We start from the raw sequence: 27,732 nt of genomic DNA, 5'->3' as shown, positions 1-27,732 counted from the left end.
CTGGGGCCTCCAGAACAAGAAAAACACAGAGCTCTTGGAATGAGTCCAGAAGAGCACCTGTCCTACGAAGAAAGGTTGAGGGAACTGGGCTCTTAGAGAAGGCTCTGGGGGACCTCATTGTGGCCTTCCAGTACTGGAAGGGAGCATATAAACAGGAGGGGCAACAGCTGTCTACCAAGGTGGATAGTGAGAGGACAAGGGGGAATGGTCTCAAACTGTCACAGGGGAGGTTTAGGTTAGATATTAGAAGGAAGTTCTTCACACAGTGGTGACACACTAGAACAGGTTACCCAAGGAGGCTGTGGATGCCCCGTCCCTGGAAGCATTCAAGGCCAGGCTGGATGTGGCTCTGGGCAGCCTGGTCTGCTGGTTGGTGACCCTGCATGTAGCAGGGGGTTGAAACTCGATGATCGTTGTGGTCCTTCTCAACTCAGGCCATTCTATGATTCTATGAATCAGCACAACAGCCTACTTTAGCACGTACCAGGAGTTTCGGTGCTCCACCTGCATTTTCAGTGTCATGAATATTTTTGTGTCTTTGTTTCTCTAAATCGAAACTGGCCAGACAGCTCCAGCAGTGAGGTCAGTGGTCTTCGGGTGCTTCTGTAGTGTCTGAATAGAATCATACAACCATCTGAGTCGGAAAGGACCTTTAAAGGTCATCTCCTCTAATTCCCCTGCAATGAACAGGGACATCACTTCCCTACAAAGGCAATGCCTGCAAGTCTATCTTGTAATCATTACCTTTAAAAGAGCTCTGAGCTTGGCCATCCACACGTTTTCATGTGAGCAGCTGTCAGAAATGAGTGGTGATGGTTCTAACTCTTACACCACAGAAGACAGAAGAAAACATCTGCTGCCTGTCATAACACTTACCGCTTCCCAACTCAATGTCTTCTGCACATTTTCACTCTGAAAAATATTTACGTTCTCTACGTCCCTCTACACCGATGCACACTGCAGCATTCATAGTGTATTCTGTTTACTTTCACTTACTGCCACTTCAGCCCACTTGCTGAGCCAAGACCCCACGCCTTTAACTTTGCTTTTTACCTTCCAAAAGTCGCAGCTCGTTCATGTTTTGGAGTACGTTCATGTACCAGGCCTATTCCTACATCATTTAGCAAACGTAAGCTGAAGGAAATACCTGCAATACCACAGATATATAAATTTCTGGCCAGGCACACATGTTGGCAGCAGTGTGCAAGAGGCTAGCTGGGGACAGGTGAACCCGGCTGCTTTGGGAGCAGGAGACTCTGGCTGCTGATGAGAGGATACCTGGCAGGCCCTGCTGTCCACCTTGCCCTCTTCCCCTCTTTCTCCTTTGCCTGTCCCTCCAGCCTCTCCTTGTTCTGACTTATGAGCATCAAGCTACATCAATGTTCCTTCATCTCTCAGGGTGACCACAAGCAAACTTCCAAAGCTCTCTGCACTCTGGTTACCGCTGGAGGGTGGGCTGGGTAGGCCAGAGCATCTCTCATGGCAGCAGACAGACTGCTGAGGGCCCCAGAGGCACAGCAGAAGACAAAATCCCTATGGTGCAGTTAGTGCCTGTTACCATCTAATTCCTCCATCTCCTCCCACTCAAGTCCTCCTCCTGCCACTGTGAGCTGTCAGGGAAGTGTGTGAGATGCGACACTGCTGTCTGTCCTCCAATGCTCTGTCGTTTGCCTGCAGACCAGCCCCACAGAGGACAACATCCAAATGGACTGCCTGATTTCCAACTAGGACTGTTCCTCCTACGGACAGGGCGAGCAGCATGCAGTCGTGCACAACAGTAAGCAGTGAGAGCAAGGCCTAGGGGCAGGCAGGACACAGCAGCTCTGCCTGGTGCCAGCCATGGCCACAAGGGAAACACAGCCCCAGGCTCAGCCTCAGGACCTGAGGACCTGCAGCTGGGCCTCACCTCTGTTTTATGTTGCTGTTAGTGAATGGCAGCCACAGGGTTTAACAGCCCTTCACTGTCTCAGGTCTTGGAGATAAGTAACTGAAGCATGCAGAAATCTGAGATGCGCTTCTTAGAAAAAGTCAATTGAAATTTACAAGCTCTAGAGGGACTCCCAAAAGCATCACAAGCTAACAATGGCAGCTGGATACCATTTGTCTTTCCTGGATGGTGACCATCTCAGAGTCACAGACATAGGATTCCCCATCCTCTGACCACAGGCAGTAAAATCTCTGACCTTGCAAGAGTGTGAGGCAACAGAAATCTACCATTATGGTAACTGCTGAAAGGCTTCACCCTTGCAGAGATTTGTTTTTTCCTCTGTAAACAAAACAGGAGTGATTTCAACCTAGATTTAGTATTGTAACCTTCAGGTTTTGCTCATCTACAGAAAACAGCTTTCTGCATTTTAAACCTTCAAACTCAATGTCAAGCAAGTGTGAGTAATCCTTACACCTACAGAAGAAGAATTTCTGTTTCAAATGTCTCCTATTTTTAGCTCTGTTATCTACTGATTATCTTTTAACATTTACCTCCCAAACACTTTTGAGCAGTAGCAGGAGATGCTGCACAGCACAACAGGCAGCGTCATGCTGCACCTATCTAACACAGGCAGACAAGCAGTGCTTGTGGGGAAACACACAAGTGGTGGAAATACATCTGTAAATACCTGAAAGTAGAGTCTACAAAAAATAATTGACTGTGTTTTCACTAAATTAATTAACTGCTTTGTTCCTCCAGCCTCACACTTCTTTGTTTCTGCATTAAAATGCAGACATTGCAACTGAGCGGTCCTCCTAAATGAGACCTCTCCAATCCATCTGTCTTATTGGCACTCGTGTTTCTTAAGATTATTCTGCAGGGAGACTTAAGGTTTGGAGTTTGTCTGTTGCCTCAGAACAGCGGTAGACCAAATTAGGTAAGGCAGTGTCACTGCAAGATCAGCCCATCCCAGTATTGAGTGGCTTTAATTCTCACTTGAAGTGACATGAGCTGCACGCACACACACACACACACACACACACACACACACACACACACACACACTCCCTCAGAAACCCCAAGAGTGGATGACACCTCCATCTGTACGCAAGGGCAATGCTCTTTGGTCTTTGGCAGCAGTGGAACACAATATTCCCTCCTGTTCAGCAAATCCTCCTGCCACAGGTTTGCAATTCTGCTTTCATTTGCTGCCTTTCCCCGTGCTCTTGTAAGGAATTCACTGAGGAACTGCAGAGCATAGGGCGAAGAGAACTGCATTTACCAAAATGAGGAAAATCTCTGTTATGACCGGGGAGTTGTTCTTCAATTATCAGACTGTTTCCCCACATCAAAATGCTAAGCAAGAACATCATGTCTCAGGACAGCTGCCAACAGGAAGGATCTTCAAAAAAATTAAAGAAATAAAAAGGGAAGGGTGGGGGGTACAGTGCTCAGAGAGGCACAGAGGAGTTGAGCAGCAGCACAGCACTTAGTGAAGGGAGCACAAGGTCCAGTAAGCTTCTCCTGCCTCACTTTATACCTCCCTGCAGACCTGGTTATTTTATACACATGCCAAATGCAGGGAGAAATGTGTTTAGGATTTATATTTTTTTTTACATTGCTGTATGATGCAAATTAATCGAGAGGCAAGTCAAGCTGAATTATTTTAGCTAATCTGAAATCATGCATTGGCTTCACACACTGAGTGTGAGGTCTTCATGTGGCAGACAGAAAAACTAAATGGCCTTTTTTCCTCTATGAAGATAAATGCAGAGTGTGAGGAACAACACACATAACAGATACCTGTGGCTGTCACTTAACTGTCTGCTGTACTTCTACATTCAAATGAAAAGGGAAGATCAGGTACCCAGTTTAACCCTAAAGGCCACCTCTAGCCTAATAAACACCATAGGAACTCCAGCAGGCATCACAGGCATGAAACACCCACCACAGGAAACTACCTCCCACCACACCTCTGAAGCAACATATCTCTATTTGGGCACATATCAACCACCTTCTCAGTCTCAGAGGTAGGAAGCTCTGACTGGGAATTTAAGTACTAGAAAAGCGTGTTCAATGCTACTTCTTACTCCTGTCTTTGCTTCTGCTGATACTTCCTGACCTGTATCATAGAAGCACTAAGGTAGGAAAAGACCTCCAAGATCATCTAGTCCAACCATCGAACCATCCCTACCATGCCCACTAACCCAAGTTCCTCAAGTGCCACCTCTACCCTTTCCCTGAATACCTCCCAGGGATGGTGATTCCCCTGTTTCCCTGGGCAGCCTGTTCCTATGCCTCACAATTCTTTCTGAGAACAAATTTTTCCTAATGTCCAACCTGAATGTACCAAAGCTTCATGGCCATCCTAGAGTTGCTAATGGTGGCAGCTTGCGCATGCATGAGCAAAGCTAATTGGCTTTTAGGGGAAAGATGTGGTGGGCTTTGCTGTCTTTATTAGTGCAGACACTTGAGATGCCTCCAGCAAGGCAGCTGGGTGCTTCTTGTCCCTGTCAGAGACAGCAGGGTGCCTGCTCTAGCCAGCCTAAGACTGGCTCTGGTCCCAAGTGAAAACACCAAAGGAGAAGAACAAAAGAAAGAACCCTGAACTAATTAAGAACACACGTCCCCATATGTCCTGTTGAACGTCCCAAACTCTGCTACTGAAACCCTGTAATTAGAGGTGGACAGAAAAGACAGAGTGTAGGTGCATACATAAACAAATACAGGGGAAGAATTAAATACACCAGCTGTAATTAAATATAGTCTATTCCAAGACTACAATGAATTCAGAGTTCAGCAACACTTTTGTAATATTTCTCCCCCAAAACAATGACCCAATCTGGTGCCATGGGACAGTGCAGAGTTGCAGATATCTGACAGCCCTGCCTAAAAGCTTAGATGTAGCTTGCCACAGCACATGTAGTGCCTTGTTTATAATACAATTTCCGTTCCATTTCCTTTTCCATTGAATGGCACAAAGCTGACTGTCTCTGCCAGACAGGGTGCAGTTGTGCAGAATATGAAAGTGATCCATTTTGAGATGGCAAGGTTTGGAACGGCTCTTCACAACTCTCCCTCTTTCCTGCTTCTTTCTTCCTCACAAGATTCAGCCCTAATTTCTTAAAAAAAAGTGTTCTGAAATTATCTGGTAATAGAAAAAAAACAAACAAACAAACTTGAAGCTTGGACCCATTTGCCATTTGAATATGTAAATCCATGCAATGGGAACCAAGACACCTGACAGCTTATTTCAAATACCTGTCAGCACCTAAACCCAATAGGTGCTTCTAGCCAAACATACACAACCAGCTCCCAAATTTCCCTACGAGAAATTATTTGCTCCACCCACACTGTTCATTTCAGCAGTCAACACAACAGCACTTACCTATTGGGATGAAGGCAGCTTTCTAAGGGGAATTAGAGGGTTTGCTTCCTTCATGCTTTGCAAATACCAGCTACCGTGGTATGTATGACACACAGTGTCTGTACAACTGATACCTGCAAACACTGTCGGTCCTCCTGACTTTAACAGCAACTGCTGAGTTCTGACAGCAACTACACGCCATGCAGGCCCCTCTTTTAGCATCCTGTATCTTCATTTAGTTATCTGAACGGAAGCATCCACAAACAAAGGCAGGTAAATTTGTTAGGCATTAATCCCAAGGTGCCCATTGGGAGGACAGGACTCAAGCATTTCTCCAGGCTTTTAGAGACTTTTCATCACACTAGAGGTGATCTTTCTTCTGAGCCTTCTGCTTTCTTGCTGTCAGGTAAAGCTTTGCTCAGGTTTTCTTAATGTAGGGCAGGCAGCTTGTGACTGGAATTATTAATGTTAGAAATATTGCAACAGATGACCTCATGTACATGCATCCAAGCCCACACCTCTTCTGTATCAGCTACGTCGATCTCCACACGCTACATAATTAGTTACACTAATTTATATAGAAAAAAAATTGTGTAATATAAGCTAGGCTTAACAAGTAAAACTAGCCACTAAGCCACCCTGCTCTGATCTAGCAGGATGCACGCAGCTCCACAGATGCAGTTTCCATCTCAGAACACAGCACTCCACGAAACCCCAGAACAACCCTCTCCTTCCAAAAATAGGCAAAGAGAGACAAAAAAGGGAAAATTTCATCCGTTCTTGTGAGATGCACTTTTTAGGACAAGAAAAGTCAGTTCTAACCAGATCACATGTGTGGGATTTTTGGTGTTTGTTTGTTTGTTTTTCAAAAACAGGCTCAAATTAAACTGCTGTGAAGGAAGAGCATTATGCTTTTTTTATGGTTATGATCCAGTGGCTGAGCAGAGCTTCCAGAACCACAGCTGCATGCTCCATGGCACACTGCACTACCACGTGTGCTGAGAAGAGAAACAGACTGGGAATTAATTGATCTGTGAAGGAATTCTGTGCAGCCAATTCTAAGCCATGGGCTGTTATGCCCAAGTGTTTGAAAACAGACACCAAAAGCGGAAGGTAGCATTATCTGCAACAGCAAAGTGCATGCTGCTCAATTCAGAAAGCACTGCTTTTAATCTGGGACCTGACCACACTGTACTCAGCACTCCAACAGCATAAACATCCCATGGAAAGGGGACTAAAATAGAGCTGGAGGTGCCAACACAGCATGCAGAGGAGAGGATGGAACCAGAACCCCGCAGAAGAGCATCACCTCCTGCAGACTAAGCTGGTACCTCAGTGTCAACTCCCACCAGGGACACTGGGTCACCACACACTTTGTGCTCAGAACATGCCTGGAAGACATCAATCCATTCCTTGGGCAAAGTCGGTGCAAGGCCTGAGCTCAGCACCCATCTGGCCTTAAACAGCAGAGCCATGCTACTGGTGTATTCATGAGCTCTGCACACTGTGTTAGGCATCACTGATCCCAGTGCTCATCTGAGGGCTTCCACAGAGATGTCAGGTTGGGATTCACTCAAGGATTCCCATTGTGTTACGCAGGCCTAGCTTCAGAGACAGCTCCTTAAAGCCCATTAGCTGACTAAATACATTAAAAAATAAATAATCAAGATCCACCTTACTTGCTAAGCTTTAAAGGCACACTGCACTTGCAGAGGTTGCCCAGAGAAGTTATGGGAGCCCCATCCCTGGAGGAGCTCAAGGCCAGGCTGAATGAAGCCCTAGGCAGCCTGATCTAGTGGGTGACAACCAGCCCATGGCAGGAGGTTGGCTGGAAGTAGATGATACTTAAGGTCCATTCCAACCCAATCCATTCTGTGAAACTATGACTGTCTTTTCCATATTTAATTCAGCAAATTTCTTGCTTCTCCAATCAACAGAGAGGCCACCAGTGACCATCTCTTCTCCTGTTTGCAGAGGGCAAGCACCAAGCTGTTGTCTGCATGGTTGAAGGTGTCCACTGATCTCCGATTTGTACAAGAGCAGCCCGCTCTTCTTACCATGGTGGCTAAGAACTGGTCTGGTCAATTAGCAGATGCTGAGAGTATAAACTACCTTCCACATAGTCCATTAGAGGCTCAGAGGAAAAAAAAGCATGCACTAGGTTTCTCAGTCGTCTCCCCTCTGCTCACTGTCTGTCCAGCCAAGAAGTGCAGGAGCCTGAACCCATACTGAGGCCCTGCAGTTCAGCAGGAAAAATGACATGACAATTTAGTCAAAAGAATGTTTCAGTCAATTTTTCATCACTAAGTAAAAGTTCTGTCCAATGCATGAGGAAGTGTACATCTGTGACACCTGGAGTACAGCGTTCTTTGCAGATTAATTCGTAAGCTTCATCTGATTAATGCACCCCTGCTTCTCAGAACAGCAGTCTAGATGGGAAAAGACTTTTGTTGGGAGTGAGTGGCCAGTGTCATGTTGCTGTGGGCACTAAAAAGACAACACTTCAGCACACTGGAATTTACAATGGCTACTGCAGCACGTCATGCACGGCAAGCCACAGGTCTGACATCTGCTGAATAGCTGAGGTTGAGGGAAGGTGAGGAAAGAACAGTGCTATGCAAAGCTCTGAACATTCTGGTTTCATTGATTCCCCATGGATTCCCCATGGATTCCTAGACTGAAAAACATTGGACAATTCAACAAAACCAGAGGATTAAGCTTTCAGTTCTGGGGGTTCAGTGTTTTAAAGACTTCTCTCAACGCACTCCAGAAAATACTTCTTAAGGCATTTTAAGACACGAACCCCAACGTACGCTTTCCTCCTCAGCTGGAAGCCTGAGGCTAAAGTACAGGCAAGAAGGGGTTTGAGCTGGCTGAGGCCACACCTTTCAAGATCCTCCAAGAAGCAGAACTAGCCATGAGGGAGCAGGTATTTGAGCCATGTGCCTGCCTGCCCACAGAGGCAAGTCAGACTCTTATACATATCTTGTTTAAGCAGTGCAAAGGTATGTTTACTGCAGTTCATCTGCAAACCACCTGCAAAACACCAACAGGAGGGTGTAGAAAACCATTCAGTTGACAAGAAATGGGTAACAGCATGGAGGTTCTGTTCTGCTTGTAAGACTATGTGGTTCCCAAGACTCACTATCTAGATGGTTTATGTGCAGTCTGCACATGTCCTAGCAATGGCAGATTTCACAGACCCATTACAACAATATCTGTACCAGGTCAGCAAGACCCAACCACTTCAGCAATCTGTAGGCAATAGCAGCCAGATCTGGATGCTAAGGAGAAACACTAAACTGACAAAGGAGTGAAGTGTACTGTCCTGTACTGCAAATTAATACCGCCATTTGCAGAACTGATTCCACCCTGTCCTGAAGCTGGCAGTAGGGTGTGCCAGTGACAATCAGCTGGGTCAGGAAAACAAACAGAGAAGCAGCAAGCCTCCCAAACCTTCTGCACAGGGCAGCAGCCAGGCTGGGCTGCACTCATGATGATGCCCAGCAGGAGGACACACATGGATGATCCTTCTATGGAAGCATCCTACGTCCTCAGCTTCCAGCAGACCCTTGGGGGATTTCCTGAGCTGCACTGTAACCTTTAAATGTGATGGATCAACGCAGTTGGATCCTTCTGCAGCACAACATACTAACTGCAATGGTAATTTGGGTTTTGAAAAAGCAGCTCATAGTGAAAATAAACATTAAGTATTGTTTTGGTATACTGTTATTTCAATGACCTTTTAGTTCTAAGTTTATCAGCAACTGATGAACGCACACTTTTTATTAACCCTGCAATTTACTAACATAGAGAAGCACAGACAGAACTTAAAGACCACTATGCACTCTCCAAACAACAAGTAACCCTTTACGTAGGAAATTAATATAACAATGAATGTGACAGTGCTCCTGGCAAGCTCAGCTGCACTTCTTTCATGATATAACAGATGATCTATTAGAATTTAACTTCACAGACACCAACTCTTATTTATCGGTTAATGCTGTACATCACAGTGCTTCCACTAAAACATATATATTTAAACAAAACTCATATTTATATATACATATCTGCTTCATACACATAATGATGCTTGCCTGGCAAGACTTTAGGCTTAAGGACTACCCAAAGCATGGCACACACCCAAGGACCATGTTACCTTCAGCACACACAGGAACACTTTCAGCTTCCCCCGATTAGTGCTGTAAAACACTACAGGTGAGGCTCATTTAGAAAAGTCAAAGTTTTTCTTCTACTAAAATGCTCTGCAAGTCACTGCATCTCATATATTTACCATCCTGACCGTGCACTTTTAAAAAACTCAGACTGTCTCCCACAGCCTACAAAGGTTTATGCAGCATCACAGCTTCTAGCAGTATGAAACATAGCATGTTTTGAGCTCAAGCAAACTGTGTCTTGTCCCACATGAGACCCAGAGTACAGCTGAATACCTCTACTCTTCCCCCTTTCAAAGCAACATCCCCCAGGAAGCAGGACAACGTCCCCAGAGCAGCCCTCTCCCAGGGACCATGCCTGCTTTTCACTGGGATGGGATGTGCTGATTCCTGCAGCAGAGCACTTGCAGGGATGCTGCAGGGCTGGGCACTGCCTGTCGGAGACCTGTGGTCCATTTGCTCAGAGACATGACACAGCCCCCTCTGAGTTATATTCCCAAGTGCCCCACAGGGGCATGCTTGTTTGAGGAATGCACGAAAGACAAGTTTTGCTGCTGCTAATTCACTTCTTCCTGCATTCTTGATTAACAAACAAACAAAACACACAGGGAAAAATCCAAGAGACCTGGCAGAGGCAGGAGATAACTGTCTGCCTACATCAAGCCAAAGCACTTGCTCAGCTTACAAGATGGGAACAGCAACACGTTCCCTGTCCATTTCGAGAACACTGAAACAGAAGCTTTTTCTTCATTTCCTTACTAATTCTTAGAAGCTGTGCTTCAAAATTGTTCAATTTTCAAAGGCTCTGCCATCCAAAGAGTGAGATCTCAACCTCACAGAGCCCTGCGCAGCCATGCAAAAGGAGTGAAACCTCCAGGAGGGCCAGACCAATATGGGTGCCCAGGGCTGCACGTGCTTTGCAGAAGGGATGCACCATTGTGAGGCCACTTCCTCCTGCAGCACTGCACCAGGAGCAGGGCAGAGTCCAGCATCCATCCCTAAGATACTAAGATCCCAATGCAGTCTTGAGAAGGATATACCTTGCTTTTTCACGCTGTAGTACAGAATTAGCTTAAAATAATGCAAAGGAATGAGGTTAAGCCACTTGAATCTCTCGTTGATTTTCGATTTTCACACAGGGAGAGCTAAATTCCTTCATACAGGTGTCAGGTTAGGGCCATTTCAAAATTTCCTTGCAAGAGGTCGTAAGTGCCAATTTACTTCCTATTTAGGCTGCTCAGTGAAAGCCTATGGATACAAAGCTCTAGAAACACTAACAAACAATATATACATGTATATTATTTGTATGTTATCCACTGTATCATTGGAAACTAGTTACTTTTGAGTACCATTCTGACTGACATGCCTTCAGCTATTACAGTCCCATCCAGAACATCTTCTAGGAGGAAGTTTTTCACTCAGAGGGTGGTGACACACTGGAACAGGTTGCCCAAGGAGGCTGTGGATGCCCCATCCCTGCAGGCATTCAAGGCCAGGCTGGATGTGGCTCTGGGCAGCCTGGTCTGGTGGTTGGCGACCCTGCACATAGCGGGGGGTTGGAACTGGATGATCTTTGTGGTCCTTTGCAACCCAGGCCATTCTATGATTCTGTCATCTGTTCTTAGGACAGATTTCTTTCCTCTCTGCTTTTTATTTGGGTGTTTCTTGCTTTGTGGCCCTGAGGTGTAAACCTTAACCACATGGCACCAGAGTGGGCAAGTCATCAGATGAATGAGTCCTTACAGAATTTCACCAAGATGGACCACGTTCAAGTTGAGCCGGGCATCCTACTGAGGCTTGCATCAGAGAGAAAGGAATTTGATGAGTAAAATGCTGACAAACACGTTACTATAGCTTTGACCTCAAGTCTATCCTACAAGAAGAATTTTGCTGGAATTATATCCCTGTTTCCATTTCTCTTCCTCTCAACATCCCCTCAAGAGCGCACCAAAAACCAACTCAGCACATGAACACACTGAGGGACCAGGCACTGCCCTCCCCACTGATGCCAAAGTCAGAGCTCAAGCCCCACACATGCCACATGAGTGCAGGGCACAGAGCAGCACAGCACAGCACACTACTGAGCGGCCACGTGGTGTTCAGGCCTCTGGGAGCAGGGGAGGAAAGCAGCCACTGCTGCCCCAGGGCCTGGCCGCGGCTGGGAGCCATTAAACTTTACAAGACGCCTGATGGATTTTAATGCCATTTTAGTAAAGCAGAGTGAAGAACAGTACGGTCGGTATTATCAGCTCATAAACCCACTGTGCTGGAGGAGGGGGCTGTTAAAAAACAGATTTTACAAGAGTCCTTCATGCCAATCCATTAGGTAACTAGAATTAGGCACATCTCACGTGCTTTGGGAACACCAGTTTGCACATACAGTGTACTTGCACTGATTTGCCACTCACACCAATCACCACTAATAATAAAATCACCAGGAATAATAAAATCTGGCTTTAAGTGCAGTAAAACCTGAGGAGGTGCAGCAAGCAGAAGCAGCTACAAGTGTTAGTTGTGTAACCACAAGCACACCTCGCAGTTCACCTATTTTGACCTTGAGATGGCATAGAAAAGAGATTTAACATGACAAATACTACCCAGTGCACCACTACAGAGATACAGTGCAGAGCTGAAAGCAAGAACAGAGCTTGAACAACGAGCAGATCCCACTACTGCCCCTGCATCTCCTGCAAGTGGTGGTGTTGCAGCACACTGCTGCAACACAGCATGGTGGGGCAGGGGGAAGTGGAGGCTCAGGGTGGGGAAATGATTGGGGGAAAAAGGAGGGACGGACCCTTCAATGGTGACAAGTCAGTAATGGTGGAACAAGGAGAAAGGAGGAACAGAAGTGAGCATCCAGAAAGAGGGTGGAAAAGAGAGTGAGAAAGAAGCATAGCTGGGGGCAAAGGTAGTTTTTGTTTTTTAAAAAAACTGAAACCAAAGGGCAGAAATCTGCATGAAGCGTTTTTCTTGAGGACTGATCTCACTGCTTGAGCCACTGCCCTCTGCAGCCCAGGCCTGAGTTCCTCCCATTCCCAGGATGACCACGTGGCTGTTAGGCAGGGCCACATTTACTCATATTACAATTAAACTACAGGAAAGCATGTTGGCATGCGAGGGAAGTGATGACCGAGTTGCTACGTCACTGTGGCCACAGAACAGATTGAAAAAAAGAAGAGAAAAAAACATGCGAAAACCCCCAGTGAGCTCAATCTGGCAGTGCCATCAAAACCAGCCATCAGCCACCTCTCACACATTCAGAAGCAGGCAGCTAGGCGTAGCTCATCCACACTCATGCAACACACTTCTTTGATCCGTGAATCCCAAAATACCACAAACTAATGAAAAAGGACAAACGCATCCCAAAGGATGTGGATAAAAACGACCCCAAAGATTTTCCTGTATGGTGCACGCAAGGCAGTGATCCCACAGCGTGGGGCCGGGCACCTTCAGCACGCTGCAGTCACCTGAGTGCATCTTCAAGCACTGCACACTGCAGCCAGACCTCACCTGCCAGCAAATCCCAGCAAAGCACAACAGTTTCCAGAACCGTGCAAATATGGGGCCTTTACAAACCACGTCTTTGGGGTCCAATGAATGCCCACAGTTACTGCAGTTTCCCAGCATCGACTGCCCCACATCAGGGCTGCAGCTCAGGAGCCCACTTGCAGCTCTGTACCAGTGCAACGGCAAAAACATCTCTGTATGTACCAACATGCAGTGCAAGTTGCAAGAGCAAAATTAACTGTACTTCAGGCATGCTTTTAAAACAATAAATACTGCTGTGTGACATATTGCTCCCCCAAAATAACCCGCCTTAATCACAATATACCTCCAGCAAATAGTTGCTGCAGTTGGATTCTTTATTAGTAACAGTGCAGTTAACCAGTTACAGCTTTAATTAGGCAAAAGCTAATTATCAGAGGTGATTCAAAAATAGCACACTGAACAACATAAAAAAGAAGCCAAGAGAAAAGCAACACGATACCTATTAAATTTTAGTTGGTAAAAAACAACACTTAAAAGATCTGGTGCAGAACCAAAAAATTTCCAACAGAATATTCTGAACTAAGCACAGTCACTCAGACGTCAGCCACACATCCTTCAGTTTGCTTTTTTCAGGACTTACCTATGTTTTTCTAGTTCGTTGTGTGAGGACCTATTAAAAAAAAAAAAGAAGTAATATTAGAGAACAAGGTAAACACCAGGATTTGGAACACTTAAAAACCAACACCTGCATAAGAGCTCTCTAAAATATATACTTCTATGTATTATGAAACAACTTTGCTTTCAAATCACTTTTACATCTCTTAAATATTTCAAGGTACCAAGTTAATCTCCATGAGTAAACGGTGGGTTGGGAGGAATTATAATAAATTTGCATTAATAAAGTTTTCAATAGATTCCGTGACTGGATTGCATATGAAAAAAATATGATCAGGTTAGTATTAAAAGCAGCCCACGAGATTTTTATCTGCAAAGAAAAGCTGTGAGGGAGCAGCAGTGTTAGGAGATCTGAGTGCCAATGATAAGGGAGAAAGCACCAGCAAGCTGGCATTGGGGCCCAGGAGAAGCAGAGGAAGAAATCAGCAGCCGAGCACCACTGTTGACATCTTAGTGGCAAAATAAAGGAATGCTCTGAATTCTTATGAGCCTACAAACAGGGAAAAAAAAGCGCAGTCCCTGAGCTGGCCACACCAGTATGCTATTCTCTTCCAAACTAACAGGCTTAGAGATTTATTTTTTTCCCCCAGCTGATGCCTCAGGTTTCTGCCATCAGAAGGCAGCCCTAACTTCTTGGGGATTTGTTTTTTTTTCCAATTGATTCAGCTGGAAATACCGATTTTATTTATTTGTACAGCTCAGACTAAAGACATTCCCAAAACAAAGTTACTGTCACCACTTTGAACCCGGCAACTTCCTGGGGTATTACTTCTGTCCAAGCAGCACCATGTGCAGAACGTTAAGGATCACTATGGGGCAAGCGTGGACATCTCAAGAGCAACATCCCCCTGACCAACATGTGCCCCATACAGCAGGAACTGCTCTGTCTGTGCCCACTTGCACCCACAGTACCTTGATGAGAGCCACACCATAAATATTACCTCTCTGGCCCCAGAGAGGAAAAGAGAGAGCTCATGCAAAGGAATAACCATTGAAGAAAGCCACAAGCAATTTATTTCAGGCCAGCACAGCTACTGATCCCATAATGAATTAAGTGAACCCAGCCCTGTGTGTTTCAAGCTACGGCAGGGGAGATTCAGGCTGGACATTAGGAAGTATTACTTTTCAGAAAGGGTGGTCAGGCACTGCAATGGACTGCCCAGGGAGGTGGTGGAGTCACCAAGCCTGGGGGTGTTCAAGAAAAGGCTGGATGTTGTGTTGAGGGACACGATTTAGTGGGAGCTATTGGGAATAGGTGAACGGTTGGACTGGATGATCTTTCAGGTCTTTTCCAACCTTGGTGATTCTATGATTCTAAGGACAGCTCAGGCACACACAACATTCAGCAGTGGTGCTGATCTACTTTTGACTGAGAGCATCCCAATGTTGCTACTGAGACATCAACTAAGCAACCATTACCTGCTATCATTTGCTGAATAGCCTATGGATTAGTTTTATAACTCATTACATCAAGTGAGCCACACCCAGACAATACAGGTACTCTTCCAACACCACACAAATGCTCTCCTGACCGACACACCCACACTGAGAATGGTTTATAAAGATATTCTGTGCTATGCTGGCATATCAAGTTGTGGTTACTGCATTTTTACATTGTTGCTATTTGACCCCAGTAAGGTCTCTATTCCCATATACACTTAGATAAATCAAGCTTTAGCTCCACAAGAAGCAAAGAACACCATGTCCAACCAGCTAGTGCTCACAGAAACACACAGAAAACAAATGCTCAGTCTGGAACCATTCTTCACAAAGACTGGGCAGGCTGGGGACAGTCACGGGGCAGTCGTGGAGGACTCTGAAGAAGTAACACTGACAAATGCAGCCAGGCCAGCTCTGGACCACGCTCCCATTAACTAAAACAAATTGCTCCAACACCTGCCTTCTTGGGACACAGAACCCACCTCAATACCTGCAGCATGAGAGAACTGGCACCAGCAGGAACTGAGCACGCTGAGCAACACTGAGCCCTTGGGGACAGCCTGGGAACCAAACCTGGACAGCTGACATCCACATGACCACTGTACCACCTGCCTTTGGAGCAGCCTTTGGAGAAGAGGCGGCTCAGGGGAGACCATATTGCTCTCTACAGCTGTCTGAAAGGTGGTCACAGCAAAGCCTCTTCTCCCATGTAAGCAATGATTGGATGGGAGGAGACAGCCTTAAACTGCACCAGGGGAGACTCCAGTTGGATATTAGGAAAAGTTACTTCTCAAAGAGTGGTGAGGTACTGGAACAGGCTGCCCAGATGGTGGGGAAGTCACTGTCCCTAGAGGTGTTCAAGAAACATGGAGATCTGGTGCTGAGTGGCATGGGTTAGTGGGAATGGTGGGGATGGGTTGACAGTAGGACTGGGTAATCAATCTTAGTGGTCTTTTTCAACCTCAGTGATACTATGAAATGCCCTGCAATCTGACAGCTCTGGAAGGATTAATCAAAAAGCACAATAATTTTCATTCATTTGGTTTCTTTGGGAGAGGAGAGATGAGCTTCTAAATACTATTTACTTTCTTCTACACTGTAGCATATTACAAGAATATCCATCTGCTTATGCTCCTACTGCAACCTGAAGTGAAAGAAAAGTTAGAACTGCTCTGCACACAAACCAGCACTCCAAATGCTACCATGATTTCAGAATGGAGGCTTTTATTATTTCACTGATATAGGGAGTGGGCCAGTAATAAGAAGATAGATGGATATGTGTGTTTATAAAAGAACACATGTATGCATTTATATAGAAGAACCAGGCCTACGCAGCAATTTTCAGACCAATGGTCTGTGGAGGCCTTCGAAAGTGCCTGCAAGAGAAGGAAGACTTCTGGCATCAAACTTAAGTCCCCTGTGCTGGGTTGTGCATCTCCACGCACAACTTCAGGGAGCTGGGGGTAATGCTGGTAAAGGAGTCAGTAAAAAGCCTCAGCTGAAAATAGGAGAGAGACACCAACAAACACCATCAACAAATAACAGATCCAGGAGGAGATCCGGAGTGCTGTTTGCAGGCATGGTGGCCCAGGACAGCCCTAACACCATGCAGTAAAGGGCGAGCAATCAGCCAACAACCAAGTAGCAGTTTTCTTAGTGAATGCATCGTATGGAATAGGGAGGAGTAGCCAGTAAAGCCAGGGAACCCTACGTCCATCCCTGAGCTACCATGAAACACACGTGGAAATACTGCAGCCCATCACCTGCACTGCCCTGCATGACAAGTGTAATGCTGAGCTTGTGTACATGCACATCCTGCTCTGTACCAACTGTTCTGGGGGCACTTTCCCAGTTACTTTAAATTGGACACACCACTTACAGTGTGCTGGTGTGGAATTCATCCACCAGAAACAACTTCTGCATTCTCCTCACAGCCTTGCAGATTGGGCTGGGCACTTCCTTACACACAGCTCAGGTCCCTGGATCCAAGCTCATGCTGCTAGATGATGGCCAAGATTGTTTCCTTCCCACTGACACCAACACTGCAGCTTCCAGGCACTGCAGGCTCAGCGCAGCTCATCACTGGGGAAGGAGCAGCCAGTAAGATTCACCACATTAGGACCAAAAGCATCAGCATCAAAAACAAGCTGAGGGATATTGATTGCTGTCCCTCTGCAGACTGTTTTAGGAAAGCAGACTCAGAGGGATCCATCAAATTCAGAAAGCAGAGTTGTTGTCCCCACAGCCTGCTTCAGTGCTTTCTGCTCAGCCTTCCACAAAACAAAAAAGAACAGAAAAATAAAAGTCAGCTCTGATCCCCACGCCGCGTGGGCACGGAGCAACATCTGTGCAGAGCCAGGGGCTTGCTCTGCAGGGCACGTGCTGCCTCTCGCCGTGAGCCAACACTAACAGAGGAACCCGGATACGGAGCTCTGTTTTTATTTGAAACACCAAATGCAGCTTTCACCCCTTTTTACACATAACCCTTCACCAGAGCACAGCAAAAAGTACAGCCCTATTTATATAACTCTCCGACCAAAATACTGACTTTAATAGATAGAGGAGATATATTTATGAACGGGCCTTTATTTTGCTTTCGTTCCCCCCTCTTCCATAACGCAACTCCTGAAGGAGCAGGCCAAACACTGCACCACTGACGTCCAATTCCTTTCTCCACGACTCAATGTAACCGTGACCTCAGTGGACTGGCATCCAACACACTGATTTCAGTTCTCATTTTACCTTATTTCTGACCCTTTCGGGTCAGGGACGCTGCTGTCCCTGGGCTGGTACCATGCTGTGCCACCAGCTGCACGGCGGTGCAAATCCACCTCACTCAGGATGAGAGTACAGGATTCCAGCACCAAGCCCTTTCCCATTGTCTCCTCTTCCCTTTTTTTAATAGAAGCACAGAAACGTTTGGGCTTTCAGGTATCATGAGGACAGAACACAAGGAAATCCAGCTACCTGCAGGCCAAGCTGGGTTCCTACCTGAGCCTTGCTAGCAAACGTCACCAAATTTCCAATCTGTGTCGTGCTCTTCCTTGGCACACTGCACACATTATCTCTCCATTTCACAGCAACCTCAGAAAGACATCCAAAGGTTTGTTATTAGAATTTCCAAGGCACAACCCCGCTAAACCCAGCTGCTTGCTTTATGCCCCTTCTGTAATTCCAGACAGACATTAACCAGAGTTATCGGACTGCACTGCACTGATTTAGGAGTTACAGTTATTGGTCGGTGAAGAGGAGACATTTATTATCCTGCAGTCAAGTACATGATAAGCATTTGTGCAACAAGAAGATGCGAGCTGGTTTTACCTTTCTTCCCCTCAAAAGTCAATTGCCTCTCTCAGAGCTGTTCTCTTTGCACAACAAACACGCAGATTTGCTGACCGCAGGATTTGGGTCAGAACTATTGGAGGAGCACAACTCTGAATCTCAGCAACGGACATCAGAGAGAAAATGGAGCAGCCTGGTTCATGGAACACACAGTAATGAGCACACTGCAGGAAACGTGGCCAGAAGAAATCACATAAAAACAGATAATTTTCATATAGAAGAGAAGAAGATGGCTAAATAACCACCCTGCAAATATCCTGCTGAGCAACAAGCTGCTAAAGAACACTTTCAGTTTTGATCCAAAAGTATCAGTAGGCAAAGCAAAAATGTGAAATTCCTGCAGCGGACAGTAGTCTTATAGCTTTTGATTGATTAAATGCAGTTTTGCTGCTATTTTTCTTGCTATCAATCCAAATCTGTCATTTAATTCCCTTAGGGAAGCAGGCAGCGCTTCAGCGCAGATTCCACTGCCCAGTCCCAAGGGTCAGCACCCTTCCTCCCCTTTTGCTCACAAGAGTCCCAAGCAAGATGCACCCCATTCGGCTGGAGGCTCCAGGTATCATGACAACACTATATCAGTAGGGGAAGCAGCACCTTGATGAGAAACGAGGCCCTTCTGCCCCAGTCCTCCAGAAAATCTGGAGCAGCTGCAGGGGTGCTCTGAGCCCCCACAGGCAGGCAGCGTGGGGAGGAACTGCAGAGCAGAGCAGTGCGTGGCACAGCCTCCTGCTGCTGACACTTCTCCCCTCCTCCCCTTTCCTCATTTTCCCAAAATGAGGAAGACATTTTTTGATGCTTATATATATAGATATAGATATATACACATATATATTTAGCTCATGAAGCGTGCAAAACATACATATATATATATATATCAGTTTTTAATCTGATCAGACAGTATAAACAAAGGGAGCTAAGGATGCTGCAAGCAGCAGGACATAAAAACAGATGACGAAAACAACCAAACCCCTGCAGTTTCGAAACGTGCAGTTCTCTGCTCCTTTCCTTCCCCTCCAGCCTTAAGCACGTATTTTTGTATCTAAGAAGAAAAATGCAGTCATTAGGAATACACTTCAGACATGTATGCACTCTGCCTGAATGTGATGTTCCAAGCCTGGAAAAGGGTTGAAGCAGAACAATAACGACAAACACTTTGCCCAATGCTTCACATCACCACGACCACTCCAGATCCTCTGAACTTTGACCAGTCGTCTGCCCCTGGTAATCTCCAAGTCGCTTAGGGAGACTTAATGGCATTACCCAAACTCTAGTCTGGGGTTCAGATCCTGCAGCCTATCAGCTCCAAATAATAATAATAAACAGTGATGCTGGTGTACTTCATGGGGTTTAGGCTGGATGTTCTAATGTAAAGATCATTTTCCCTCCTGGAATTCATACTCAGATGCAAAGCTGAGCAGCAACAGCTCCAAGTGGGAAAGGGGGCAGGAGGCACGAGGGATGCAGAGGTGCCCACACGGCTCTGCAGGCGCACTCGCTCCTAACACAGCAGGATGCTGCATTTCAGCAATGCGTCTTCACTCACAACCTGACAGCATCCACGCCACGCAAAACAAACCTAGCAGTGCCGCCTCAGGGCTCAGTTTGGGAAGTACCACTTCGTCCCATAACACAAACTCATTGCTGATCTAATCACTGCAGCGAGGAGGAAAGAAAGCACAAGGAAATGTATAGGTAGCATGTCACAGGATTGCACGTTGGAGGCTGGCACTGCTGCATGGTGAGGATCAGAACGAAAGTCCAAGCAAATACAGGATGCAGGATGGTAACTGCAAGCAGGCATGCATGTCTCAGCTTCCATAACATGAGCAAATCTGTGACCAGAAATCTTTTAATTCTGCTGTATTTGATAGGTTACAAATCCTCTCTTAAAAACTCCAGAAAGCAGCTTACAGTTCAGACAGATAACTATTTTGCAGGGATGACAAGAGACCTAAGAAAGGAAACGATGGAATAATAGCTCTCTAAGTAACACAGCTTTCCCAAACTCATGAGACACAAATAGTCTGTAAGGTGTAATGAGCGCTTTGCAGTGGGAAATCCTAGGAGCCCTGTTTAGATTAACCGTGAATTTGTTTCAAAAGGCACTCAGCATCTTTTGTGAGTAAATAGCTAGAAATCTCAGGAAACTTCTCCCACTCCTGATGACTCTCTAAAATGAACTGACATCTCCATACTCTGAAATGAGACAAAGAATTCAACTGAATCCAAAACCACGTCCGAGAACTGCAGTGAGAAGGCAGCAGCGTGTGCCTGACTTACAGCAGGGGACAGGGAACAAGCAGTCTCCCCCAGCAGCTCTCTGAGGTGGGCAGGAGCGGGATGCCAGCTCTGCCTGCTTCTGATTTCAGTGTGCATCTCGGGCACCCTGCAGAATCCCTGCTGGGGGAGCGAGAGCAGCGCGGGCCCACCGAGCTCACGGCCGCTTTGCAAAACAAGTCACGTGCAAGCCGAGTTCACGTTAGGCTATTCCAGAGGAAGCACCGTGCCCAGCGGAGCCGGCGGTGGGGCCAGGCCCAGCCGGGCACGGCGACTCCGGAACAGCCCTGGAAGAGCCGAGCAGCGCGGAGCAGAGCAGCAGAGCGAGGGCTGGAGGAGTTCCCAGGCGGGGGCCGGCACCGTCCCCGTAAGACAGCCTCCCGCACGTACACAGCCACTGCCGGAGCAGCAAACAAAGCTGCAGAGAGCCTGCGCGCAGCCGCCCTTCTCTAATGCCATCGCAGCACAGGTAGCGCTGCGGGGACAAAAAAAAAAAAAAACACAAAAAAAACAGGCGACGGTACGACGAGGCAGGCGACGACCACGACGGGCCACGCGGTGTGACAGCGGCACGTGTTGGCCGTGCTCCAGCATCGGGTCGAGCCCGCTTCGGTACCGTCTCGCTGCCGTACCTACGGGAGAAGTTCAAGCATGGGGTCGGGACCGTCCCGTGCACGCGGTGATCCTGAGGCCCCAAGGGGGGGGGGAAGGTTATAAATAAATGCTGGGGGGGGGGGGGGGGGGGGGGGGGGGGGGGAGGGAGGGAGGGGTTGAATTGGTGCCATGCAAAGAAAGGGCTGCGCGGGGCCCGGGCAAGGCGCCGGCAGCGAGAGCGGAGCAGAGCAGAGCCGTGGGGGCGGCCGGCCGGGAGGAGATGCTGTACGCGTGGCAGTGTTTATATGAGAGATCAAAACAGAGCCAAGCCCATCCAGGGAAAAATGGCGACTCCCGGGATGGGGGAGCCGAGCCGCGGGGTTGGCTGCTGGCGGGATGGATGGGACACGGCACGGGCATTGCGGGATGCGCTGCGGCGGTTACCTGTTATTCGGGGACTTTCTGGCCATGGAGCCTGCCTTTGTTTTCTTTCTGGAATAGTCACTATCGAAGGGTAACACTGATGCATAGCCATGTTCTGCTTCTAGGGACAAAGTCAGCATTAGTGGCAATATATTTTTTCCATGCATTTTTTTCCTCCTTTGCAGGAACGCTAGGGGTAAAGAACAGAATTTGTTTGCGGTTGATTTGTTGGGATTTCATTCTGGCATCTCTAAAAGCAGCGACACGCAACACAGACACACAGACACACACCGATCACACACACACACACACACCACACAAAAGCGCACCACCACCCCAAGTGCCACCACCGGAGGATGCCCCCCCATCCACGGGTGAAAACCAGAAAAAATAAAAATGATATATATGTGAAAAATAAACTAAAAATAAGGAATAGAACGGAAAGGCAAGCGCCGTGCCCGGCCGTGGGCAGGTGGTGCGCGGGGCCCGGCCCGGCCGCGATCGCCTCACAACAAAGGGAGAGCGGCTCGCGGCGCTCTCAGTACCTCGGTCTCTTCTCTCCAAGTACTCGGCCGCCTCCAGGAGAATTAACAGAGAGTTCAACTCCATGGCTGCGTGTGAGAGGAGAGGAGAGCCGAACCAAGCCAAGCCGAGCTATGCCGAGCCGAGCCCCCCGCAGCCCGGCCACTCTGCTCCGCGCCGCGCCCCGCGCCGAGTTCACGCGCGGGGGACTTCCAAGTCCCCAGTTATAAGGCACCTCTCTCAACCTACATTTGACACACAGCCGACAGGCAGCGCTCGCGGCCAATAGGAAAACGGGGTTCGGTGAGGGGGCGGGACGAGGTGCTTCCACGGGGCCAACCGGAGGCCAGAGCCCCCCTCCTTTTTCCTCTGGCTGGGGCAGGGAATGTTGACAGATCCCCATCTCGCCTCCCATTGGCTGGCCACTATAGTAACAATTTAGAAGCCGAAGCTTAGCAACAGCACGTGGTGGCCCGGCCCCCTCGCGCGCCGATTGGCTCGCTTCTTGCATGTTAAGCAGCTAGCTGGCGCCGATTGGCCTCATGGCCACTATGCAAATGACAGCAAGGAAGAAGCCAATGGTGCGGGAGGGGCGTGGCACACAACCGGGGGAGAGGCGGAGGGCGAGGACGGCCGCTGGGCGTGGAGGAGGCGCGGCGTTGCCGTGAGGAAGAGGCAGGCGGGGCGGGGCCTCGCAGCGCCTCCCGTTAAAAACAAACCTGTAGGCAGGCAGCGCACCTCAGGAAAGCTGTGAGAAAAGGGAGGAAGGGACCAAGAAAAGCTAAAACGAAGCGGGGCAGAGGAGGCTGAGCGCTCCCACAGCTCTTCCGCGCAGCCTCTCCTCCCCGCGGGGGCTGAGGGCCGCGGTGCGAACTGCGGGACCGCAGAGAACCGGCAGGCCGCGCGCAGCGAATGCACTGCGCGTGCGCGGGGCGGGGCGCGCATGTGCCGTGCGGCGCAGGGGGGCGGTGGGGCCGCCTGGGACGCGGCGCGCGCTGTGCCCTGTCAGCTCAGCGCCAGGCGGTTTTCGGCCCGGAGCTGCTCTCAGGAAGCGTTCAGAAAGAAGCGGATTGGGATGAAAAAGATGCTACCGATTAGATATCTGCTGAAAAAAAAAAAAAAAAAGCCTGGCGCGCGTATCGGTGATCCCTGCAGAAATAGAGTTAAAAAATCATCCTGCGGGAAAAAAAAAAAAAAAAAAAGCGAAACCCCTCAGAAACGCAGCAGCACCGCCCGCCGGCTCCACGGCTCCTGCCAGCACGTGCGGCCGCCTTCCGCCACCCCGGGCACAGCCGCCTCCTCGTGTTGCTGCTGCCCCTTTTCCTCCCGCTGCTCCTCCCGCTGCTGCGGCACTGGGCAGGAAGCCGCTCGCCGCTTCCCCGTCCGCGCTGTCCCATTGGCGCTGCGGACTCGGCCTCTTTATCTCGGCTTGCTGCTGCACAGCTGCTGCCTGAAGACGTGTTGGCTTTCGCGTGAGGAAGAAGTTTTAAAATAGATGGGTTTTAAGCGGTGCTGCCAGCGCGCGTTGCTGCGTCTTCCGTCCAGAAGCGCTGCGGGCTGTCAGCAGCCGTCCTGCCGGCCGGCACGGGGGCGCACAAGCGGTCCCGTTGATTTCGGTTGAGGTTTTTGAATGGGAGCTGATGAGGAGCGCTGCGGAACGTTGTGCTCCGCTTTTATTCTTTAGCAGAAGACGTCAGCTCCCGTGGTTTCAGTTACAGGTTCGTTTTAAGAGGAGAACAACAGCAGGTTTAAAATAAAAATCGTGCTTTACCTTTTTTTTTTTTTTTTTTAACAGGAGTGTAGTAAGACTTCGCTTAGGTAGGTTTCTCATAAAGTAGTGCCTGCTGTTTATTTCCGTGGAAACTACAACAGGTAGAACACAGCAGCGTTATTGAATAGAGCAAACTCTCAGCTGCAAAACACTTTTTTTTCCAACACAGTCACCACCATTAGCTGTGCATTTTCAGCAGCAATAAACAAGAGCCTGCATGCTGCACTCAGGCTGCACCAGCGGAGGTGACCACTGTTGCTGCTGTTGAAGTGCAGTGCCCACTGCCTCACTGTGCTCACAACCACTGTTTGGTCTCCAATGAATGTCAGCGGCTGCAATTTTTTCTCACACGGAGGAATTCAGTTTCAAACCTTCATACACACTTCCGTGTTAGATGCCATTTTGTAAGACTGCCCCTCTGCTGCCATCTGTCACACAGCAACAACGTGTAATAGTACATTGGTGGGAAGGTTCAACCCCTACTGCCATACCACCAACATCTACCTCTGATGTCATGGGCCAACATCATAAGGCAGGAGGCATTACTTTCAGAGCAACCCTCATACATTTCAGCTGGTATTTCACTAGTCTGTATCTTTCCCTCAGATAAGTGAATGTGGTATGGCTGGTGAACACTGCTGGTCGCACAGGATCATTAAAGCTGGAAAAGACCACTGAGATCATCAAGTCCAACCATCAGCCCATCCCACCATGCCCACAAACCACAATCCTCAGTGCCAATCTCTGCATTTCTTGAACACCTCCACAGACAGTCACTTCCATGGGCAACCCGTTCAATTGCCCCACAACTCTTTCTGAGGAGAAATTGTTCCTAATATCCAACTTGAACCTCCTTTGGCACAATTTAAGGCCATTACCTCTCATCCTATTTGGCCCAGTTTCCCAGGATGGGACAAAATACAAGGCAGTATTGTAAAGAAGTATTGTAAAGAAGGCAGCCTCGTGGCTGTAATTTAAGAGAATGTTATATCTGCTTGCAAAAAAAAGTGTGACTCTGTAAATTACACAGCAGAGGAGAATTCAAAGTATGGATGCCAACAGTTTAAAAAAAAAAAAAAAATTGCTCTAAGATTTACTTGTTGCCTGAACTGTTGAAATTCTGCATGAGGATGAGACAGTAAGGTGTTCACTGTAAATCCATAAAAATTAACGGTTGTTTTGCTGTTGTCTCCACTTGGAGTACATTTAGAAACTATTTCACATTTCTTTGTTTTATAAAATAACACGAAACTGTATATGAATAGGTCTGCAGTATCTACATAGGGAAGGAAGTTCCATTTGCCTGACCGCATGCATTAGAGCATGTAGTAAAGAAAAGAGAAAGATACACAGATAAGGCAATGCTGTTTGCTCCTGTAGCCAGTGGACTAGTGGGACCTCAGATCTGCAGAGCGTCTGTATTTCTTAGTATGTGTGTCTAAATGCATCTTATAGTCTTTTATATCCATGCTGGGCAATCACACAGCCAGAAGGGAAGATAAATGCAATTGGTGTGTACAAATGTATCTGGGTGAAATCAGGGTGCACTCGTCCCTAAAGCAGGGATTCAGCTATTGTTTTGCCAAGGCTTTGAGGGCTTGAAGCTTCTCCTGCTCCTCCCCACCACTCTTGACCCATAGTGTTCACCTCTGAAGCTTGTGCATGATTAACTGTTATGCAATGGTGATAAGGGCTTCAAAATAGGCCTCCCTGGAATTCTGAAAATAGCTGATTTCTGTTCATGATGGCTCTCAGTCTGAGTTCTAAACTCTATTTTTTACTTGAGCAGTTAGTGCACATGTAACCACACACAGACATAGCCCCTACAGATGACATCCAGAGTAAATCCACATGCATTTAGGTAGGAGTGAATGAATTAGCTCATACCAAACAAATGCTGTATGTTGCATACATTCTGCAAATGCACACATTAACCTATAGGTGCAGTGAAGGAGCTTTCTGTACATCATGCAACAGTGCACTAGAGAACTTAAAGCAGGTTTAGCAAGATATTTCCTCAAGTAAGTTCTTCTCATGAGGTATCATTAAAACTTCCAAAACACATAGAATGAATTGGACTGGATCTGGTTTTCTTTGTACCCCTGGTCCAGGATGAGCTTTAGGGAGGTCAGCATAGAGGCACAGGTGGATGTGAAACTGAACTACTGTGAGAACCGAAGGACACGCTCTAAGATGCACATGTGCTCAAGGGCTTTGCAGATTTGCATCTCTAAATAGCCTTTTTCCATTTCTACAAGCAAGCAGCAGGAACAGCTGAGTGCTAAAGAAACAGCTGGCCTCCAGTGATAGAGGGTGGCTGTCACTTCATGGTGAAGTTTGCAGACCTTTATATTTAGAAACAGAAGGGAGAGCCATCAGTAGCCACACCCCACAACCTCCTGCTCTCTGTAGTTCACTCACAGCCTGTGCTTTATGATAGGAGTGCCAGTACTTACATTTTTAAATGCTGTCATGCCTTTCCTTTCCAAAATCCATCAGTGGTGTGACATGGCACATGAGGCTGCTGATGCCAGAACCGCTTCCTGTCCTGCAGTACAATAGGGGCAGAGTTCTAATGAGAATCCATTCTTACTTGCACACCCACCAAATCTACTCTTATAAAAATAATTAGTTCTTACATGCTTTTCAGATTTGTCTCATTACAGCTACCGCCTCTTCCTTTCTTTCAGCTTTTTAAGTTCCCTATTGTATCTTATTCCTGTGTCCAAATGCTTGGTCTCATTCACTGTGCCTTGGAATCCATCCCCATGCTTCCTTGAGTATTGCAAGGCTTAATTAATTAACAAAGAGCTTTAGTTGTCTTCCCACACAGAAGGAGATCTGCACTCAGAACTGGCACTAACAAACTCCATCTCCTTGTCTCAGCACCTCACATCCCATTTACTCTCTCATCTCACCTGTGATTCAGATCATTAATTCTCGTTTCCTAAATGCAGAAACCAAAACACCTGAAAGGTGAGTGGAAGGAAGTTCAGAAGCATTAATTTTGGCAGTGCCTAAGCTTGATCTGAGATGCTTTAACTGCACCTACTCAACTAAATAGAGCAGGGCTGAAGATAACTCTCCAGCCCTGATCTCAAACATCAGATACTCACTGGACTCAGAGCCGTGACAACAGGCCAATCCCTACTGACCTGAGTCACCCCTGTCTACTAAGGTGATGGGTTCTGTATGCAATGATCACCGGCCTAGCTTACTGCCTGCTCTGGATAAGTTGTTTCCTGCACTGTTTGAATTGATGGCTTTTCAAAACCAGTTGAATTTGCCATGTTTTTGTTTGCCATCTAGTGAGGGTTTATGAAATGCTATTTTGACTGTAAGTCAAATTTGAAATGCCAGCCCCTTAGAACATCCTTTCCTTGTTAACTGCAACAGTATGAAAGGCAACATTTGTTTTTTGGCATCCTCAAGGGTTTGGCTGAGGACCTTGAATGACCCCTGTGCCAGCAGTTCCTGGCTGGCGAGTTGTATGGAGTGTGGGACATGCGGCACCCTGCTTCTGGCCCTGCAGCCATTTCTGTGATGAGGCATGAAATTATGCGTAACTGATTGAAGGGAGGCATAGATTGAAAAGCTTGAGAGACACCGATTTACTCCATCAGCTTGCTTCATGTCAAACCCCATTTTACCTAGGCCATGCCTGACAATTTTGGATGGCATCTTCCTAAAAAAATCTTCACTGGTGCTGCCACTCTCAAAGCGCTTTATG

At 47.4% G+C, this 27,732-nt stretch overlaps 1 protein-coding gene and 1 long non-coding RNA gene across 7 annotated transcripts in view; both read right to left on the bottom strand.

The window, feature by feature from the left end:
• The window catches only part of MXD4 (MAX dimerization protein 4), a 37,367-nt gene extending 14,899 nt beyond the window's left edge, over positions 1 to 22,468 (bottom strand). The window contains exons 1-3 of one of the 6 annotated variants that reach the window (XM_048941542.1): positions 22,255 to 22,468; positions 21,731 to 21,899; positions 13,599 to 13,628 (exon numbers count right to left, since the gene is read on the bottom strand). In XM_048941542.1, coding sequence (XP_048797499.1) covers positions 13,599 to 13,628; positions 21,731 to 21,899; positions 22,255 to 22,318 — 263 coding nt within the window. In that variant the 5' untranslated portion in view covers positions 22,319 to 22,468. The other 5 variants (XM_048941544.1, XM_048941543.1, XM_048941546.1 and 2 more) reach the window with 5 other exon arrangements.
• Positions 22,469 to 23,428: 960 nt separating this feature from the next.
• On the bottom strand, positions 23,429 to 26,993 carry LOC125692119 (uncharacterized). Its single transcript, XR_007376476.1, has 3 exons — positions 26,642 to 26,993; positions 26,459 to 26,550; positions 23,429 to 24,663 (listed from the first exon to the last, which is right to left on the bottom strand). It is a non-coding gene; the product is annotated as an uncharacterized LOC125692119 (long non-coding RNA).
• Between the last annotated feature and the right edge of the window lie 739 nt (positions 26,994 to 27,732).

This window comes from Lagopus muta, chromosome 4 (assembly GCF_023343835.1).
Source record: "Lagopus muta isolate bLagMut1 chromosome 4, bLagMut1 primary, whole genome shotgun sequence".
Lineage (NCBI taxonomy): Eukaryota > Metazoa > Chordata > Aves > Galliformes > Phasianidae > Lagopus > Lagopus muta.
The sequence above is the reverse complement of the archived record's forward strand: the minus strand, read 5'-3'. Positions and strand labels throughout refer to the sequence as shown.